Below are 19,926 nucleotides of genomic sequence, written 5' to 3'. Positions count from 1 at the left end.
TCTCTCTCTCTCTCTCTCTCTCTCTCTCTCTCTCTCTCTCTCTCTCTCTCTCTCTCTCTCTCTCTCTCTCTCTCTCTCTCTCTCTCTCTCTCTCTCTCTCTCTCTCTCCTCCCTCTCCCATATGAAAGTGATCTTGACGTGTTTCCTTAGCCCAGCAGGGAGCACCGTGAGCCTCAGACAGCCCACCATACGAGGGCTGCAGAGACACCAGGACCTGAGAGCCTCAGAAAATTTGATTTGATTGCCTATTCATGTAGGCTATGGCATGTCTCTTGTATTTATATACCATGTTGTATTCCTGTTTGTTATTTAAAGTATTGCACGTTACTGACTGCATTGTGCTTTAAACAAACAAGTCCTTCTCCTGCGTCTGAGGAGGAGGGGAGAGGAGAGCGAGGGGGAGGACAATCTACCGTTCCCACCGCCGATTTGGACAAATAAGCTGGCGAACGGGGGAGTGAGGTGACGCGTCAAGTAAATCCACGACAGGCAGCGGGTGACACCCGGCCATTATCTAACTGCGAGTGTCTCTGTCCTTCCCTTGGTGAAGCTAATTATATTGTCGTCCAAAACTACCACATGTCTATGGGCCAGGGAATCTAGACGTGGGCCCTATGCGTTTACATTCGGGGGTGAATCATTTTTGTGAAATAGTCATGATCTGTAGTTCCGTTGCTTACGGTCCTAAGAAATGGGATAGTAAAGCATTTCAGCGCCATAATGTCGGAGCCTAAAGGGTTTGTCACTTTTTTAGTTTTTAATTCAATAAATCAGAGGCACAAAAGATGTTCAATGCTGAGTGGACATGAAAGGGGAAGTTGGGGGGGAGGTTAAGGTTTACTGGCAAGTCGTCTTGAAAACAATGATGAACTAGCACCACCTAGCGGCCAAATACGGTAGCCCCGCGCCAAGACCGGCGTGACCACATATACCGATTTAAATTCAGCCACGCAATCTAGTTGTGCGCCTAAGGTTAAATCACTTTCTCTGTAATTTACCGTTTTTTTGTAGGTGTATTTGCAACACCAGGGGTTGACAAATGTATTTGATTAATGTATAGGTCAACTTGAATGCTACCTTATATAGGCCTACACCTCAAACAATAAATGGCCTACTGGGACATATCAAGCTCCACATGGCCGTAAAACCACAATTATTATCACCGTTGGCTACGTCTTGCGCTATAACCTTTGTTGGAAAAGTAAAAATAACGATCAGTCTAACCACCAACAATGCGGAAAAGCAAGTTTGGAGAAATCTACAGCTTTTACTTCCGAGTGGAGATTTCTTTCCCTCACTTGGGGTTGGCAGTGATTTAACCAAACTCCGGGCGACACGCATGTGGAAACCCTTTTTTAGGATGCGTTGTTAAGTTGTTATTTGGACGCCTATCGATGCAAGATTGACAAGCGAAAGCAATGGAGTCTGGTATGTGTTAAGAAACCTTTGACGCGAACCCACGTTTTTTCCTTATTTTTCCTTCAGTTCATCCCCTCAAAGGCATCCCTCCCCCTCGCAGCTCACAGCCTACCTGTGAGGACTTGCCCACACCCCGTACGTCTTCGGCGCGGTCAAAGGGAGGGGGAAAAAGAAACTCAAAGTGCCCAGTCGATAGACACACCTTTAACTATAAGCTCATAGCGGCGTTGCGGGATCCAGCTATCTGAGGCTGATAATGTCGTCGAACGAGAGGTCGGTTCGGGAGCTGCGGGAGCTGCTCCACAAGCCGGGGAACGATACCTGTGCAGACTGCGGGGCGCCAGGTGAGTTTGAACACTGAGTAGGAGCTGGTTTGTTTTACGTGTGTGTGAGGCCTTGTTTGGAGATTAGCTGGCCTGCTTCAGACGCACCGACCCTACTCGCAGTGTTTATATACTGTGCACAAAAACTGAACGCTTAGGTCTGTCAAGACTTCACACCTCATATAGCGTATACACACAAACGCACGCGCGAGCGCACACACACGCACGCACACACACGCACACGCACACACACACACACACACACACACACACACACACACATAAACTGTGTGTGTGAAAGGATAGGATCAATTCGGCACGCACAAACCTCTGTTGACTTTGACATTTCAAAAGGCAATTCCAAAAACACAAGTCTACACCATATGGGTATCAACTATCAATATCACAATACTATGTCCATATGTCTGTTTGTATACAGGTATGGTATGTATTTATATATTCATGCAATTGTGTATGACTGTATTATTGTTAGACTGTTATAATATTATGCATTTTATCATTCATCCATTCATATTCCAGTCATACTCATACCATTATCCCTCCCTCCATCCCTCCATCTATATTTCATTCCATCCATCCGTCGTCCATCCATTCCTTCCTATGTTCCTCCATCCATCCATCCTCTCCCTCCCCAGACCCAGAGTGGGGGTCCTGCTCCCTGGGGGTGTTCATCTGTCTGGACTGCTCGGGGGTCCACCGCAACCTTCCCGACATCGGGAAGGTCAAGTCCCTCAGCCTGTCCCGCTGGGAGGACCACGAGGTGGAGGTGAGATGACCCCTGCTACCCTGCTACCGAGCTAGGCTCATATAGCACCTAGCCAGACCAATATGACCACAGAACATTGGCCCATACAGCCCCCCGGCCCCCACTACCCTGCTACCTTGCTAGGCGTATATTGTACCTAGCTAGGTTGATTTAGCTGTTGAGAGGTTAGCAACTTTTGTGTCAAGTCTACATTACGGACGAGATGACAGATAAACAGTTTGACATTGATCCGTTTGAAGTTGATAAGCCATGTAACCAAATTCATATTTCGCCTGGTTATTGGTTCTTCTACTTTATATTCCATAATTGAAGGACAGACGTGTAGAAGGAGATATATAGCCCATGCTAACCTGGCCTTTTCTATTTTGATGTGGCTCCAATTTTGATTATATACCCTAATTGTTCTCAGCCTCACTGGGAAGTTTCTTTGAATAAAAGTGTGCTATATCAACATATGATACGGATAATATATCCAGAAAGTCATATAATGATCTTAAGCCTGGTGCGGTCGAGCAGATGATTGAATGTAATTGTACGTTTAGACCAGTGGCCAGAGTGTAATTATAGTATTGTTATATGTTCTATACCGTACCTTTCTGTCAGCCTCCCTGCTTGGGTGTCGGTCAGTGTGAGAAGTGTTTTTTACAATCAAAATGATGTTATTATTCCCTTCATATCCCACGCTTTACTGTGGCTGGGATATGAGCTATTTCTTATTGTGATGATTCATATTCCACATCTACTGAAGAGTTGGCTGACCCTTTTGCTGTGTGTGTGTGTGTGTGTGTGTGTGTGTGTGTGTGTGTGTGTGTGTGTGTGTGTGTGTGTGTGTGTGTGTGTGTGTGTGTGTGTGTGTGTGTGTGTGTGTGTGTGTGTGTGTGTGTGTGTGTTAGTTCATGTCAGAGGGTGGCAACGAGCTAATGAGGGCCAAATACGAAGCGGCGGTTCCAGTGTACTACTACAAACCCAACTACAGAGACTGTCAGTGAGTAGCCATGGCAATGCCCCCGCACGCATGGGACAGGCGCGTGCACACACAATTTTATCTACGGTCTTAAGTTGCTGTTAGTCACAGTTACACAAACAGTAGGCAGAGGGTGGGTTTAGATTAGCAAGGCGCTTAGGAGACATTGCTAGGTTCCTAGCTCATGGTGGAGGAGGTTGTGTCCGTCCCACTCCGAGAGGGGAGCCCTGGTGTCCTTTCCTTGCCACTCCCTGATCTTGCGCACACATCAGCAGCTTGTGTTCAGATTGAGGGAGTCTGAGTCAACAACTTCCTGGTGTGGTTGAACTCCTTAAAAATAATTGATTTTGCTCTATAAGTTACTCTTAGTAGGACAAGAAGCAACTTCCTGATAGTTGGCTACTGTTAGCATAAGGCTATCCTTCATTTGCATGTGGGCTTACCACCAGCGCAATAGGCAACTTAGCCACCCTTTTGTTGCTAGAATACTAAATCGACACTTTGATTCATGCTATGCATAAAAAAAAACTTGACTTGGGCACTGGTAAGCTTCCATAATACATTTACAATAGGACAACTGCCATGCAGTTTTCTACACAATGTCCCATGGTGATCTCTTTCTACTGATCAGCGATCAGTGGTGCATAATTGTTGGCCAAATTCTTCTTCTTCGAGAGAGAGAGAGAGAGAGAGAGAGAGAGAGAGAGAGAGAGAGAGAGAGAGAGAGAGAGAGAGAGAGAGAGAGAGAGAGAGAGAGAGAGAGAGAGAGAGAGAGAGAGAGAGAGAGAGAGAGAGAGAGAGAGAGAGAGAGAGAGAGAGAGAGAGAGAGAGAGAGAGAGAGAGAGAGAGAGAGAGAGAGGGGTCTTTATTAGCTGAGGCAGAGCAGGTTATGGAGTTAATGATCTGGGGTCGGCCCCTGTCCTCACTGTATAGTGAGGACAGGGGCCACGCTCACACACGCTCCCCCCCCCCCACGGTCTTAAAGCCCATTGCTTCCATGTTGTGCTTCCAGTTCTCCTCATCCCTACTTAACTGACCAATGGGAGAAGGAAGAGTGGTGTAAGCCAGTCCACTGAGACCTAGTGGATACAGATAGACAATGGACTTTCATTGATGCGTCTATTGGACTCACAAGACATCACTTTTGAGAAAGAGAACAAGTACTTTAGTGAGGGCGCAATATGTTATCTTGTTATTCTGTTAATATGTAACGTATAAATAGGTCATTGAATTGTTTCAGTGTTACTGTCGGTGGGTCAGCGACAAGGACGTCAAAGTTCAAATAGTTCAAATAAGGTGTGCACACATTTCAACTGGGAGTTGTGCATTTGGACAGGCACAAGCACTTTAGTCCTGGGTAAACATTGTGTGTGTGTGTGTGTGTGTGTGTGTGTGTGTGTGTGTGTGTGTGTGTGTGTGTGTGTGTGTGTGTGTGTGTGTGTGTGTGTGTGTGTGTGTGTGTGTGTGTGTGTGTGTGTGTGTGTGATTCGATTTTCTGGGGATTATTCTGCAAGCAATAAAAAGTTGTTTGTTATTTTTAAATCTGCAAACTTTTTATGACCAGTCATCTTTTCTGTTCAGAACTAGATTATGTCCTTGTCTTCTCGCCCATCAGACTGAAACGATTTGGAGAGGAAACATCCCTGGGCAGAAGGGTTTTAATCTTCAGACAGTTGTCGTTTTAGGGGGGAACGTAGAGAAAGTTACATGGTTTTTATGAGGCTCTTTCATTCAGTGTGTGTGTGCGTGTGCGCAGGGTGCTGAGGGAGCAGTGGATAAGAGCCAAGTATCAGAGGAGGGAGTTCTGCGACCCTGGGACCAAGCTAACATATGAGGAAGGTGAGCCGCAAAGACCACTTCCTGTACCTCACTTCCTGTACTCACTTCCTGTTAGCATGATGATGATTTGGCCTTTTTCTTCAGTTTTACATATTGGCACATCATTTCTTAAATACGCACAATGACGTATTTACGATTATTTGTATTTCTGGTGACTGTTTTCATCTTTTGTCCCTTGTAATTGAAGCGTGAAAGTCAAACCACACACCTACACATACAGAGACATGAAAACTTTAATCTTCCCAACAGAAACGAGAGCTGGAATGCTGATGAAAAGGGGGCGGGACAATGGGCAGTTCCTCAACAGACGATTCGTCCTGTCAGAGAGGGAGGGGACTCTGAAGTACTTCATTAAGTCTGACGTGAGTAGGAGCCGTGTCTGTCTCTCGGCAGATCACCTTATCTAGGCAGGACAGGACAAGTCAGATAGTAGCACATGACAACCACTAGTGATTCCTGTAGTTTTCTTTGCATTGAGTTAACTGCTTTAGTTCTGTGTTCTGCTTCTATGACCTCCATGTACACCTCCATATAGAATTGTTGTGTTTGTTTTCCTCTTAAATCTGGACACCATACAACTAATCAAGAGAATACATTTATTCTAATCAACATTGATTGAATGAAATTATCAAACTCTACACTTTTTCTGTATTTAACCAAATGTAACGGGATCTATCAGTGTTTTACCAAATGTAAAGAGGTTTAACGGACTGGAACTGGAATTTTAACTGTGTCATGGGGGGGAAGGGCCAAATAATGAAACGAACTTCAGGCCATTGTGTATTGGGCTGCATGCCCAATACAGCCCAATACTGTATTGTGGGCTCACGCACACAAAGCAAAACTGTTTTCCGGGACTTCCGCGCAGGGCAAGGAGCCAAAGGCGCTGATCAAGGTGGACTCCATCAACGCCAGCTTCCAGCCGGCAAAGATTGGCCACCTGAACGGCCTGCAGATCACCTACCTGAAGGACTACAGCACAAGAAACATCTTCCTCTACCATGACAGCGGCAAGGTTCCCACATTACCCGCTACCATCACGTTTATGTGTGTGTTTGGGATTCAGGATACGTGTGTTTGTATTGTGTTTCTGAAAGGCATTTGTGTGAAGAAAGAGAGAGAAAGATATGTATGTGTGAGTGTTCCTATAATTTGAGTGTTTATGTTTTTACTTCACTGAGCTGTTACCAATCTCTTCTCATTCTCCCCCTCCCCTGTCACTGCATCTTGTCTCGTTCCTCCATCTGTGTGTTTCCTCTGATTGGGCTCTCTAAATTATGTTAAAGAAACCCACCACAGGTGTAAGGGTTTTAATGGTTTTCCTTCTGCAGGAGATCGTCGACTGGTTCAATTCCATCAGAGCGATTCAGCTGCACTATTTAAAAGTAGCCTTCCCTGGGGCCACAGATGTCGAGGTCTGTACGCACACACACATACACGCTTGAATGCAGACACGCACGAAAACACATGCAACATGCACAAACATGCACACATACCTTGCACACGCATACCATGCACACACACACACACCATCCCGAGATGCACGCCATTGGACGATTCAGGACCTGAGTTTGGGTTTGTTTTTCTTTAGCTGATGCCCAAACTCACACGCAACTTCCTGAAGGAGGGCTACATGGAGAAGACTGGACCCAAAGTAAGAACACACACACACACACACACACACACACACACACACACACACACACACACACACACACACACACACACACACACACACACACACACACACACACACACACACGTGCAAATGGTCTGTCACAGCCAATGGGTTGTTTACTTATTATAGTCCAGGGGTGTTAGAAAGATTGCAGCATAAGCTAGCGATGTAGCTTTCCTTGCCAAAACTGCTTGGATTGTTCCTCATCGTCCGATGTTGCTAGTTGAAAGCATTCTCTAAATGTGTGGTTACACAAGACAGAATGTTCTCCAGCGCCATCAAAAAGTTTCTTTAAACTTCCCCAGCTTCTTCTAAACCACAACTCTCGTTCACAATTCATTCACATAATTTCCTTTACGGCATACCTAGGTGCTTGAAACGCGTGTGTGGCACGTGCGTAGAAGCCTGCATCAGTCATTGATGCACAACACTCCCTCGCCTTGTTGTTGGTCATCATTGACAGAACCTCATCATGAATGTGTATGACTGCCTTGATTCAAGGTCCCTCATTGGTTACAACCAGAAAATTCCGTTAAAGAAAGAGAGAGGCCACCACAGCCGATACAAGACCCTCTGTGGTAGAGAACAGGTAGAAAGTGCTTGAGCCGCGATACACTATTACTTCCCCACGCATTTTGCCCCGATTGTTTTAGCTGCCTTATACAACAACAAAAAAATAACACATTGACATGAGGCCAGAAAAGCCTTATCTTGCACAAACCTTACTCACTACATCACGGTAGACTGGGAGTTTAAAAGAACAGTCACACTTTGCTCTATGCTGCTTATATTTGACTTCCTTATTATTTTCTCTGAAGTTATGTTCACTGGTTGGTTTATGTTTCCGTTTGCCCATTTATCCATATTGTTTACTGTTCTCATACAACATGGAACATTTTTGTCATTTATTTTGTTGTATTGCTCTGTGATATACAAAGTAAGAAACAATAAAAAAACGAATCAAAATAATACAAATCAATAGATACATGCAATTGATGGCGTAGAAAAAATAAATGGAGCAAATCAGATGATTAAAGTTAATGAAGTGGTTATTTTCAAACAACTGTGTGTCTCTGTCACTCTCTAACTGTCTCCCTCTCTGTCTCTCTCCATCCAGCAAACGGAAGGCTTTAGGAAGCGCTGGTTTACCCTGGATCACAGGCGGCTCATGTACTTCAAAGATCCCCTAGTAGGTCACACAAGCACTCACAGTTAACACATTATATATTACAAATGTTATAAATGTATTCTCAAGACTGGAACTAGCTTTAATATGTTTATTCATTCTAGTTGTTGAAGAGTCTGTGTTTGATACAAACTAATCAGAACACATTTACATTATATTGAGCTTCTCTCACTCACAATAAAGGCAATACAAAAAGATTGAATATTATAAAAAGTTACCAAAACATTTAAGAGCATACAAAAACAGTAGCAGAGCAACAGAGCAGTGAGGAGGGTGAAGACTTTAAGAGCGATTTTTAAAAGGGTGCATTCTGAGTGACCAAGAGGAGAGAGGTGGAGTCATGGATGTAAAAAAAAACAACACCAATTTTAAGTGTTTAAAACGCAGACGCAGCACCAACAAACAAACCCCAAACGTGACCTTTAACCTCCTCACCCACAGGACGCCTTTGCGAAGGGCGAGGTGTTCCTCGGCAACAAGGACCACGGCTACAGTGCCACGGCCGGCCTGCCTGCCACCGCCTACTGTAACGGCGCCTGGCAACACGGCATCACCATAGTAACGCCGGAGCGCTGCTTCCTGTTCACCTGCGAGACGGAGAGCGATCAGCAGGACTGGCTGCGGCAGTTCGCCGCTGTGCTCAGCGCCGTCATGTCGCCCCAGGAGTACACCAGTAGGAACGCTTTCCTTCACCTCGCCCTATGTTATTATATTTATGTTTTGATTATTATTAATTATTTGTTTATGAGTTATTTTTTCGGTTTGAGGTGGTGTTACTTGGTCACTGGGTGCGAGCTGGTAGTTGGGTGCTGGCTGTTAGCTTAATGTTTTAATAGTAGCTTGTGATAGCTTACAGTGGGCTGCTCAATGTTAGCTGATTGTTAATGATAGCTTGTTACTAGCTTATATATATTTGTTAGCTGGTAGCCCAACGCTAGCTACAGCCGCCGGTGACATCAAACGCCACACAGGAAGCCGAGACCCGGAATCTCACCTTTGAACTGTTGCTTTTCTTGTTACAGTGGAGGCGCTCTTCAAGCATAGACACTGATGGACGTGGCCAACCAATCCACAGCCACTGCGACATCACACCAGCATTAACCCAGCGCATTCAGGGAGTGACATCATCTAATCACCAGGGCGGTGTCGTAGCTAGGTCTGTTGCTAGGTTCCAAATATAGTGTGCATAGAGACCACCAGGTAGCCGTCTCTTTCTCTCTCTCCTTAGCAGCAGAAACACTACACAGGGCCATGAGTCATCCTCGATCGCTCCTATATCTTGTTTAAGTTGTGTCTGTTTATTTTAACATAGTGTTCCCCAACCTTTCAGTCTCCTGTAGCCCCACAGCAGTACGGCCCAGGTAACCCTCCATCATCACCAACCTAGAACTGTTTCCCTTTAGACTTGTATTATAATATTATCATTTTGTCTCTTGATCAATATTATAGAGGCTTTGAGGTGTTTCAAACTGAAACAGCCTGGCGTACTGGTTTTCTGGATTTGACTTTATTGGTACATTTCCCCACTGGAGCCTGTTCATGTTCCCCCTAGGGAACACATACCCCTGGTTCTGAATCAAAAATTGCGGTATTAACAGACACTACCATTGTTTCGTATGCATGTTAAATGTGATATTGGCATTTGCTACATCATTTTAAAAATCAATGTTTTAAAGTCGAGTTTTGGTTTATTTTTTAGGAATCTATGGTTCCCCCACTAGTTTTTAGTGGATATTTTAAGGGAAATATTAAATATATTAAGATATTAATGTTCTTGAGTCAGAATAATAATGTTTGGTCCAACAGCACCACCTTCTGGTGGAAGATCATAAATATAATATAATAAAATCTCAAACGTGCCAAGTTTTTGAAACATCATTCACATTTTGACGTTTTACATCGCAATTATGCTTTAAAACTGTACTGTATCTTTACATTATAATTTCTAATAAAGCTATATATATGGCATTTCAGTTCGGGCCCTTTTTCTTAATCTTTTGTAAGACTGGTTCGAATTTACTCATTAAGGGAAATGTGTCACCTAGCTAGGTTCCATACTTCCTGGCAAGGACTTGTCTTGTCTTCCTGTCTGTTTGAATCTGTGTCTACTGCCCACTGATGGTAGGAGTTGTGTAAGTAATATTGTTTGGTTACATCCTCAATTGTTAAAATTGTATGGTGAATTGAATTGGACTATGGTGCAATATATTTAATATCTTATTATACATTTAACACACATTTGTAAGAACATGTTAATGTTTGGCTGGTCACACATATACAAAATATCATCCGGTGGCGCATACAGCTTTCGGCCATGATATTATATATTATATTATATATTATTATATAGATATAGAGTTCCGGTAGTCCGCAAACAGCAACAATCACTTTCTCCTCCAAGTTGCAGTTCACTCTGGACTTCAGGGAACGTATGCTGATATGCTGTCCTAACCAAGCATCAAGAGAAGTGTTAGCGCAAGTAGAATCACGCATAATCTGCGTGAGTCTGGGTGTTCACGCCGCGCCATTCATCAATTCACGCCGTAGGTTTTTCTGGCAGAAAATTCACCTTTACACTCGTCTTTGCATTGACTTTGTATGGATTCGCGCTGCGTCTTCTTTTTTGGTGTGAACACACCTTTTAGCAAGGGTGGACCCCAGTGGGAATCAAACCCATATGCCTGGAAGTTCACTGGGACGGCTGTATTTATCAAGTGGGCTTTATGGTTTAGTTCAAGGTTCTAACCTCAATGTCTTCATCCTTAAGCAAGATGACTCCTGAACTCGACCTTCGCCTTCCAAATGACTAATGAACCTTAGTTACCCTTAATGACCCATTAACTCATTCACTATAGGTTGCTTTACATAAAAGCGCTTGCTAAATGACAAATAGAAAAAGGGTTATACATACACAGGTGTATTCAAACAATATAAAATCAAATTGTGTACCCTGAATGCTAATGGTGGGAGGGTGTCTAAAGCGACACCCTAGTGATCGGAGCCGGTCCTCAGGGGCCCAGAGAAATTCCTCTTCAATCTGTAGGGTCGTGCTAGCTCGCACATAGGTGAGAGAGGGGTGGATGAGTAGGAAGGGAGCAGGGGAGGAAGAAAGAAAAAGATGTACATTAAGGGCTCTCCAGCGAACAGAGGTAATAGGAACAGTCTTCATCAGACAAAAGTGGAGACCTGTGAACGGAGGTCACTAGAAGTTTCTAGATTTTTGCGGAGATAGACAGCCTTTTTAAACATTGGATTGGGAGTTGGTTTCCTCGTGAGCTCTTACTGTTCTGTTCTGTGGCTCGCAGAACAGAGGACAGGACTGTGGTTTATTTGTTTTTGGACGTGGTGGAGAGCTAGGGATCCACAACAGCCAAGCAACATCAGTACCAACTCCATCTTCTCCACCTTAAGAACAGTGAAAAAGAAATGCTCATATCTTACGGCAACAGGATCTAATTTTCCTCTTCTATTGGTCTTTGAATGGAAGCTGCCTCTTACGTCCAGCTGAACGACACTATAAGCACCTGGATTAAGAGCAAGTACATGGATATGGATTAAAGCAGACAGGATGTTTTAATGCCACCTTTAAAAGGGAACTTTCAGAATTCTGTTCTTAAAATGAGTGAACCTCCTTTTTCGAGTTCGCAAATCAATTGAAGTGTGTCTCCTGACCCTTGTGCGGCGGGTAAATATGAGCGGCTGTTTCTAGTTCTCATATGAGCAAAATATCAGCTAACCAAGCGATGACGCCCGGTCCACGATGAACTGCACCCCCAACACCACCGTTAACCCCCAGGGGGGTCAAAACCTGAACCCGGGCTCTGGGGGCGGGGCGGGGGAAGGGCCAGGGTCTACCTCTGCTTCTGGCGGTGGCGGCGGCGGCGGCCTTTGGGTGACATCGGTCCTCGGCGCCATGCTCATGACCATGTGCGCCCTGGGGGTGGCGGGCAACGTGTACACGCTGTTCATCATGCGCTCGGCGGCGCTGCGCCGCACGGGCTCCATGTACGTGTACATCCTGAACCTGGCCCTCGCCGACCTGCTCTACCTGTCCACCATCCCCTTCGTGGTGTGCACCTACTTCGCCCACGACTGGCTGTTCGGCGAGGCGGGCTGCCGCCTCCTGCTCAGCCTGGACCTGCTCACCATGCACGCCAGCGTCTTCGTGCTGGTCGCCATGACGCTGGAGCGCTACCGCGCCGTGGCCCGCCCCTTCAGCGCCCGCCGCTCCCAGGCACGCGGCCGCAAGGTGGCCGCCGCCTTCATCTGGGCGGCGGCCGTGGTGCTCACGCTGCCCATGATGGTGATGATCCGGCAGCGCCAGGGCAGCAAGGTCAACGCCGCCGGCGCCGTCAAGCGGATCTGCTTCCCCACCTGGACCCCCGAGGCCTTCAAGGCGTACCTGACCGTCATGTTCCTGACCAGCGTGCTGGTGCCGGGGCTGCTGATGGTGGCGCTGTACGCGGGGCTGGCCAGGCACTACTGGGCGGCGCAGGCCAGCCTGGGCGGCTGCAGCAGCAGCAGCAGCAGCAGCCGCGGGCGCTCGGCTCGCAGGCGGGGCCTCAAGCAGAGGGTGGCCAGCATGATCTTCTCCATCGTGGTGGCGTACTGGGCCTGCTTCCTGCCCTTCTGGGTGTGGCAGCTGACCAAGCTCTTCTCGCCCGAGAGCCTCAGGCCTCTGTCGGCCGCCACGCACAACTACGTCAACTTCTCGGTCACGTGCCTGACGTACGGCAACAGCTGCGTCAACCCGCTGCTGTACACCCTGCTGACACGGAACTACAAGGACTACCTGGCCCAGAAGGGGCAGACCACGGCCTCCAGCAGGGCGGAGGGCGGCTCGGCCGTCAGCGCGCCCTGCATAGCCTTGCGCGGAGCCTCCTGCGGATGACCCGGTCAGCGGGGGGGGGGGGGGTTTTGACAATTGCCCAATGTCTGCAGCAGTGGGGCGTCGTACGCCAAGATGCCCTAACCCCCTACCTGCTCTTCAATCACGTGTTTCTGGATTCAATGTAAAGGGCTTTGGTTAAAGTGTCTTCTCAAGGGCCGAACCCAAAATGATGTGGAATGCAAAGTGCAAAAATGACAAAATTTGGTTGAGCTTTCTAACTTTACCGCTGAGGCACATATTTGACCACTCATTTCAACCATTTTGTTGACAAAAATAGTAGAAATGGATTTAATTTCACATGTAATGCACTTGAACCACTGGTGTTTTTTAACTATATTGTTATTTCAAGAGTTTGGTAACATTACACCCCCCTGATAATACTACTTATTTACTTTATTTTATGATGTCGACTTTCTTTTTATGAACACAGACTTGCCCTTTAAAATCTTAAACCAAATGTTTTGTTGCATGTGTTTGTTTTCTTGCGCGGAAAGTGATCCTATTGCCACTGACAGTGCTTCACAAATGCAGACACACGTGCCCTACCGTGCCACACACACACACACAAACATACACAATGATTCCAATCACCTTACAGGGAATGTAGTTGAGTAGTGGTACATTTCTCAGTCCTGGGTCAGGCCACTTTGAGTCCACATGTAAATTACCCCTGTTGATACATGGACCTCATCGCACTACACTCACAAATCCTCCTCTTTACTCTGTTTATTATATTCATTTTATAGTGTGTTTTTATAGATAATCCCATGTTTACTTACATGGCTGTTTTCCCAGAATGACCTCTGTTTGATATCAACACAGGTTAAGGTTCCAGACTTGGTGGCCTGTCGTTATGGTTACTCTGAGTTGCTGTAGTGTAGATAGTGTTTGTGTGAGATTATAAGTGCAGTGCCCCCTTCAGGCCGACTCTGTAAACCACAACGCAAGACTGGAAAATATGTATAGAGACTTTATTAATGAAACAGGGGGCCGATGGGAAGGTGATCCACTACTTGATCTTGATTCCAACGATCCTGGCATCACCGTGGACTTCAAAGAACTTGTATTTTATGTCTCCGAGGCGGTTGGGGAAGCTCATGGTGGAACCGTCCGGAAGCTTGATGAAGAAGTACTCCATGGTGAAGTTGATGTAGAACTGAGGAGAGAGGAAGGGAGGATGGATGGAAGGGAGGGATCGAGGGAGGGATAAGGGACAGATGAAGGGAAGGCAAAGTGGGAGAGAGACAGGAAGAAAGGAACGGAGGGAGGTAAGGAGGTATGGGAGGGAGGGAAGAAGGGGAGGGAGGGAGAATGAAAAGGAATACATATTAACAAGTGGCCGAAGTTAAGAAGGCAAGGAGGGATGGAGGGAAGGAAGGAATGAAGGAGAGTGGGCAAAGGAAAAGAAGGAAGGGATTGATAAGGTATGCAAGAAAGAAATATTATCAACTCATCTTGACATCCAATATATATCTGGCAGATAAAGGCTGCATCTGGTTCCCAGCTCGATACTACTTTATGAGCCCATAAACCTAACCCTCACCTCAATGTAATGACCATAGGTAGAGTGATAGTGGATATGTGTCGCATCGCATATAGAGGGAGCATAGGGCAGTGTTTGCTAGACAAACTTTACCCAGCCCATATCCTTCAGGCAACAGCCACAAACAGATGAAATAGCTAAAGAAGGTTGTAGGCCTACCATATGATACACTAAACAGGTGTACCAGCCTAATAGGCCCTGGTGTCTACTAAACTATGTTTACACGCTGATGTCATTTTATAGCTTGGCCTATCAACAGGACATTTTAATGCCTTATTATTGTTTGTGGTGAACAGGAAGGAAACAAGCTATCTCGTCCCTAAGGCATTTACATACAGATTCAGGACAATATTGATCTATCAAAATTTAAACTGAAATCTATGTACTATTGAAAAATAGGCAATTTTAATCATTCTGCTCCTATAGAAGTGGGCGGTATCGCTTACAAGCAATGGGGCAATCAAACACACACACACACACACACACAGTCACAAAGATGCATTGTAAAAACACCCTGTGTATCCACACATTGTAAACACACACACTGTACACACCTTGCACTCCTCTCCGCGGTTGAAGGACAGGGATCCCTCCCTGTACTCCTCCCCCCAGCTGCCGCCCGACAAGGAGTTGCAGACGATCACATTCTCGTCGAACCGCGGGTTGAAGTGCAGCGCGATGTTGTCCGAATCGTGACCAACATTGATTGAGAACCTACAGGGGTATAAAGGGGGACAGTGAATGAGAACCGGCTGGATAGACGATAGCCTGCATAATATGGGGCGTGTGCCACAATATGTTGATACAAATAGGCCTATAGGGAAAATAGTTTCACTGTAATAACGTCATATAGCATAACTTTTATAGCATCACGTTTACTGTAATGCTGTTTTTAGCATAATCCAAAGGGTGCCCCCCGTACATAGGGGTTTTATTTAATAACACGATGTTCTGATACAAAAATAATTTCACTTGTGTATTGATAAGCCTAATATGTTGTTCACAGTTAATAATTAATGAATGTATGATGTTATTTAATGTTATTGTTACTTATACACATTTAATCATGTAGGGCCTATTTATATTGTAGCTCCATCCTCATTCACCTGTTTCCATCATCATTAGGCTTCAACCGGATCTTAAACTCCGCCCCCTCCTTGAAGGTCATGTCCGAGACTTTCTGGAATGACAGGTGACATGAATGTCCTTTTAATTTATTTGATATGCTCCTTCAATTGCGTACAGACATCTGCTATCAGATGAGCGACAAAGTGCCGTGCAGAATTTCAATATGTGTGTGTGTGTGTGTGTGTGTGTGTGTGTGTGTGTGTGTGTGTGTGTGTGTGTGTGTGTGTGTGTGTGTGTGTGTGTGTGTGTGTGTGTGTGTGTGTGTGTGTGTGTGTGTGTTTACAGTTATCATTCAAAAGTTAAAGCGGCAGTGAACCCAAAAAGAAAAAACATATTTTTGATCTTTGATCCCAGATTAGAAACACACATGGCAAGGCAAAGTAAGTACAATCGCACACACTGTCCCACTGCTCATGGACGGATTGGAACAGTTAGGGTTCTGTCTGAAAGTGAGTTGAACTTTAGTTACTTTTCTGATTATTACCGCCTCATTTTGTCACGGAAAATTTCCAAAAGTATTCTCAGAGAGAAGAGATATTTTGAACCCGATTAAGCTACTGAATTTCCATCTGAATTTCATTTGCATCAAATCAAATGAAATTCAGTTATATATATTCAGTGTTATATTAATGGAGTAGAACAGACTTGAATGATCTGTGTCTGCCAGACCCTTATTCTGAGCATTAAAAACTAGATGAACTAGATAGATTGAAGTTCGGTAAGGCTAGATGAGTTGATTTAGTTGTTTACTTTGTCACTTTTCAGTGTGGGTTTGAATAAGACTAACTTTAAGTATTGTAAATGGTTTATATGCTGAAAGGTCTCACAGGATTAATTTTAGTTGAGAACTAAAGTCATCCAAGAAAATATATGTTATGGTTGAAATCTGGATGAAGGATTTTTTTTCTTTTAGATTAAATCATTCTGCCCTCCCCTGACTCAAATCATATCAGAAAAACGAAGAAATGCTACTTCATTATGTCCCTGCCTCAAATGGATCTTTATAAATGTGAAATAAATATAATACTCCCTTATTAAGCCTGCACACAACGAAACCCATACCCAAAATCAGAACCATGTGAAAGAGCACAGTGACCACTATGGAAGGAGCTTGTGTCTGATATTGACTCTGAGAAGATGTCCTTCTGCCAAATCATCCATCGGGCTAGGGAATCGAACCAGCAAACTTTGGGTTGTTCAAGTTTGTTTCTATAACCTTTGGGCTACCTTCCGCCCGAGTTTCCTACCTATCATTCCTAACATTAAACACTGATATATCAGGATTCAGCCATGACTACCAAGGCTTTTGGGTTCACCGCCCCCTTAAACCTTTTTTTATTACTGAAGAGTTACCAATATCTACATTTTAGCAGGGTTGAGGGGGAGTACAACAGTAAGGCCTGTAAATGATTGATGGTTGAGGCATGGTTATCATGAGTACACAGTAAAACAATAAAATCTATACCTAGGTGTGTGCATATGTGTCGGTGTGTGTTTATGAGTGTGTGAATCACTTTATGTGTAGCACTGTGTTTGTGTGTGTGTGTTTATGTATAAGTGCTTGTGAACATGGGAGTGTATTTGCATATGTTTGAGTGCATTTGTGTTTGAAGGTGAAGGTCGAGCATAATCATGTGTGTGTGTATCCGTGTTTGTGTAAATTAAAGTGTGTTTGCATGTGTGTGTGTCCACACACGTGGCCAATATAGATAAGTAGCCATACATCTGTCTTCATGTTCACCATGATGTATTTTATGCTGGGTTGTGGTTACTGGACCGATTCTTGTTTTATCATTTACACAGATGCTGCTTAGAACAATGCCTTCATTTGTTAGGGGATCTTCAGATTGTCAGATGTTTAGTCAGAGATAAGACCCAACTGTCTTCCGCTCTATTTGATCTTTTTATTACAAGTGGCTAATGGTTAACAGCAACTTTTCAGTCAACTCTGTGGTGACTAAAATATTAAAAGAAATAGACAGGGATATATTTGCAGTTACCTATAGCGAAAGACACTGAGAATTCTGTAGTAGGGTTCCCGGGTCATATCTGTAGTAGGCAGACATTTGGACTTGCACTATCAGAAGCAACGTGAGAATATAAGATAATTGAGACACAGCGGAGATATAATAACGTCATTTACCTCATTTGAATTTGCTTTGCTTTAGATTATTCCTAATAAACTTTAGAAACTCTTTTTTAATTATTTTGAATAAACAATGAAATTAGAGAAATTAACTGCTACCTAACTTCTTATAGCTCTTTTTAACTTATTTTTTCTGATTGTAAAATAACTCCAAAACCCCAAATATTCCAACTTTCCTTTTTTTCCTCAACTTTGGAGGACAAATATTTTTGTTAATGTATATAACAGACATAACCTACCATTATAACATTCAGACATTTGTCATTATGCTGTAACATTAGTTACAAACGAAAATATACATATAATATGTATAGCAACCATGAAAATAAGTTATTGAGAAGTGTGCATTAAACATAGGCTCCACCTTAAGGCCCTTTGATCTATTAGTATATATTGTCAATATACACTTTGTATGTACATATAATACATGTAAAACACTCACCATTTTTGCTGTCTTCACTTGGAGATGCTGAGAGGAACCTATCTGGTCACAGGTGAGGGGTGTTATACGGTGCAGTCAGGGCAGACGCAGCCAATCGGTGAGGGGTTGTAAAAATGACCAATCAGGAAAGTTGGAAGCTTGGCTTCGTTTCACAATCGTCCAGGGAACTTAGTTAGAACACCTCCACATAAAGTCAGTTATAAACCTAATGTCATTTGTTTAAGTAATTTCCCTAATTCCCTGTTCCTTTTTTAGTACTTTTGAATGATACAAGGGAAACAAACACCAAAAATCCAATTTAATAATTAAAATAATTATTTGCACTTCAGCAGTAGCAAATATGAAACGTATCTTATTAATAAACTGAATATATTACAAATGATCGGGGTCTGTGTCAGCAGGCGGTCTGAATTTTACGTTCAAATGTTTGTTCGCTTTGTATATGAAGTGATCACAAGCCATCATCGACAGCCTGACTTTGTGGGTAAATTTTGCCATGGTAACAGCATGGCCCACCAATTGAAGACGTTGTGTCACACTTAAAGGGGACCTATTATGCTTTTCGACTTTTATGACCTATAAACGTTGTTATAATGATTGATAGTCACGTTTAAACATACACAAAAAACGATGTAGATTTTCGGGAAACTCTTCCTCTCATGTGGGCGCTTTCAGCATTCTCTGTCAACCCTCGGTTTCGTCCTTCTCCGCCCCCTCGCCCCCCTCCTGCCAACCCAACTCCGTTGTGATTGGTTACCTTCCTTGAAGCGCACGCGCGGGCAGATTTGACCAGGCATTAGTGTTTTTTTTACTTTATGTTCTAAAGTAGTATTTCCCTGTTAATGCAATCTGATATTTTCAGTGCCAGAAACAAGCACTTTAACAGAACAAACTGTGCATTGACAGGGCGCTTTTGCCCCATGGGATTACATTGCAGCCCTTTTCAAAACCTATTTTCATAAAACAATTTCAATTTTTATTTCCTCATTTGTCCCTTAGACACAAAATTATTGGAAACAGGGTCCAGGTTGAAATATTCCAAAGTTATCATCAAAGTCTCTAGTCAATGCTACCTTTTTTTTTAAACTACAGGATATATTGAAGATATATTTAAAGCAGTAATTAAATCTAAAGTCTTCTACTGTAGAATGACTCAGTCAAGTAGACCCAAATGTACTTTTGTACTGTAACTGTCGTTCTAGACAGTTACAGTACAAAAGTACATTTGGATCTAGGGTTAGGGTCAGGCCTATTCAACTATAGCGGCCCGTGGGCCAAATGCGGCCCCTCTTAATCTTTTTCCGGCACGCAAGAGGTTGCATGCAAAAAATAAATTAATTAAAGGAGAAACATAGTTGCATGCAAATCAGGTTTCTGTGTGTAGCCGGTGATACTAGCCAGTATCAGTACAACCCAAACAGGAACTGGCATAACTTAATCTGACAATGTTTAGCTCAACCGATACGTTTGAGTCTAGCTTTTCTCATCTGAATGCCATCAGAACAAGGGCACGTTGCTCCATGACCTATGAGAAGCTGCATGAGTGTCTCAGGATGAGCCAAACTAGGCAAACAAGGCAG

The 19,926-nt window shown here is 44.0% G+C and overlaps 3 protein-coding genes across 4 annotated transcripts; 2 read left to right on the top strand and 1 right to left on the bottom strand.

Moving 5' to 3' along the window:
* The first annotated feature begins 875 nt into the window (after window positions 1-875).
* Window positions 876-10,195, top strand: zgc:92360 (uncharacterized protein LOC436988 homolog). 2 transcript variants are annotated; one of them, XM_056586161.1, is made up of 12 exons: window positions 876-972; window positions 1,486-1,763; window positions 2,399-2,529; window positions 3,423-3,514; window positions 5,229-5,332; window positions 5,582-5,694; window positions 6,201-6,347; window positions 6,664-6,747; window positions 6,924-6,986; window positions 8,128-8,199; window positions 8,638-8,869; window positions 9,219-10,195. In XM_056586161.1, the coding sequence occupies exons 2-12, from the start codon at window positions 1,676-1,678 to the stop codon at window positions 9,245-9,247; spliced, it is 1,155 nt and encodes a 384-aa protein (XP_056442136.1). In that variant the 5' UTR covers window positions 876-972; window positions 1,486-1,675; the 3' UTR covers window positions 9,248-10,195. The 2 variants fall into 2 exon arrangements, with proteins under 2 accessions (XP_056442136.1, XP_056442137.1); XM_056586162.1 differs by having other exon boundaries at window positions 878-972; window positions 5,250-5,332.
* Window positions 10,196-11,956: 1,761 nt separating this feature from the next.
* Window positions 11,957-13,087, top strand: uts2r4 (urotensin-2 receptor 4). Its single transcript, XM_056587232.1, has one exon. The coding sequence runs from the start codon at window positions 11,957-11,959 to the stop codon at window positions 13,085-13,087; it is 1,131 nt and encodes a 376-aa protein (XP_056443207.1).
* A 969-nt stretch (window positions 13,088-14,056) lies between these two features.
* Window positions 14,057-18,393, bottom strand: lgals2b (lectin, galactoside-binding, soluble, 2b). The gene is made up of 4 exons (XM_056586163.1): window positions 18,347-18,393; window positions 15,737-15,810; window positions 15,185-15,344; window positions 14,057-14,243 (listed from the first exon to the last, which is right to left on the bottom strand). The coding sequence occupies exons 1-4, from the start codon at window positions 18,347-18,349 to the stop codon at window positions 14,097-14,099; spliced, it is 384 nt and encodes a 127-aa protein (XP_056442138.1). The 5' UTR covers window positions 18,350-18,393; the 3' UTR covers window positions 14,057-14,096.
* Between the last annotated feature and the right edge of the window lie 1,533 nt (window positions 18,394-19,926).

This window comes from Gadus chalcogrammus, chromosome 3 (assembly GCF_026213295.1).
Source record: "Gadus chalcogrammus isolate NIFS_2021 chromosome 3, NIFS_Gcha_1.0, whole genome shotgun sequence".
Classification (NCBI taxonomy): Eukaryota; Metazoa; Chordata; class Actinopteri; order Gadiformes; family Gadidae; genus Gadus; species Gadus chalcogrammus.
The sequence above is the reverse complement of the archived record's forward strand: the minus strand, read 5'-3'. Positions and strand labels throughout refer to the sequence as shown.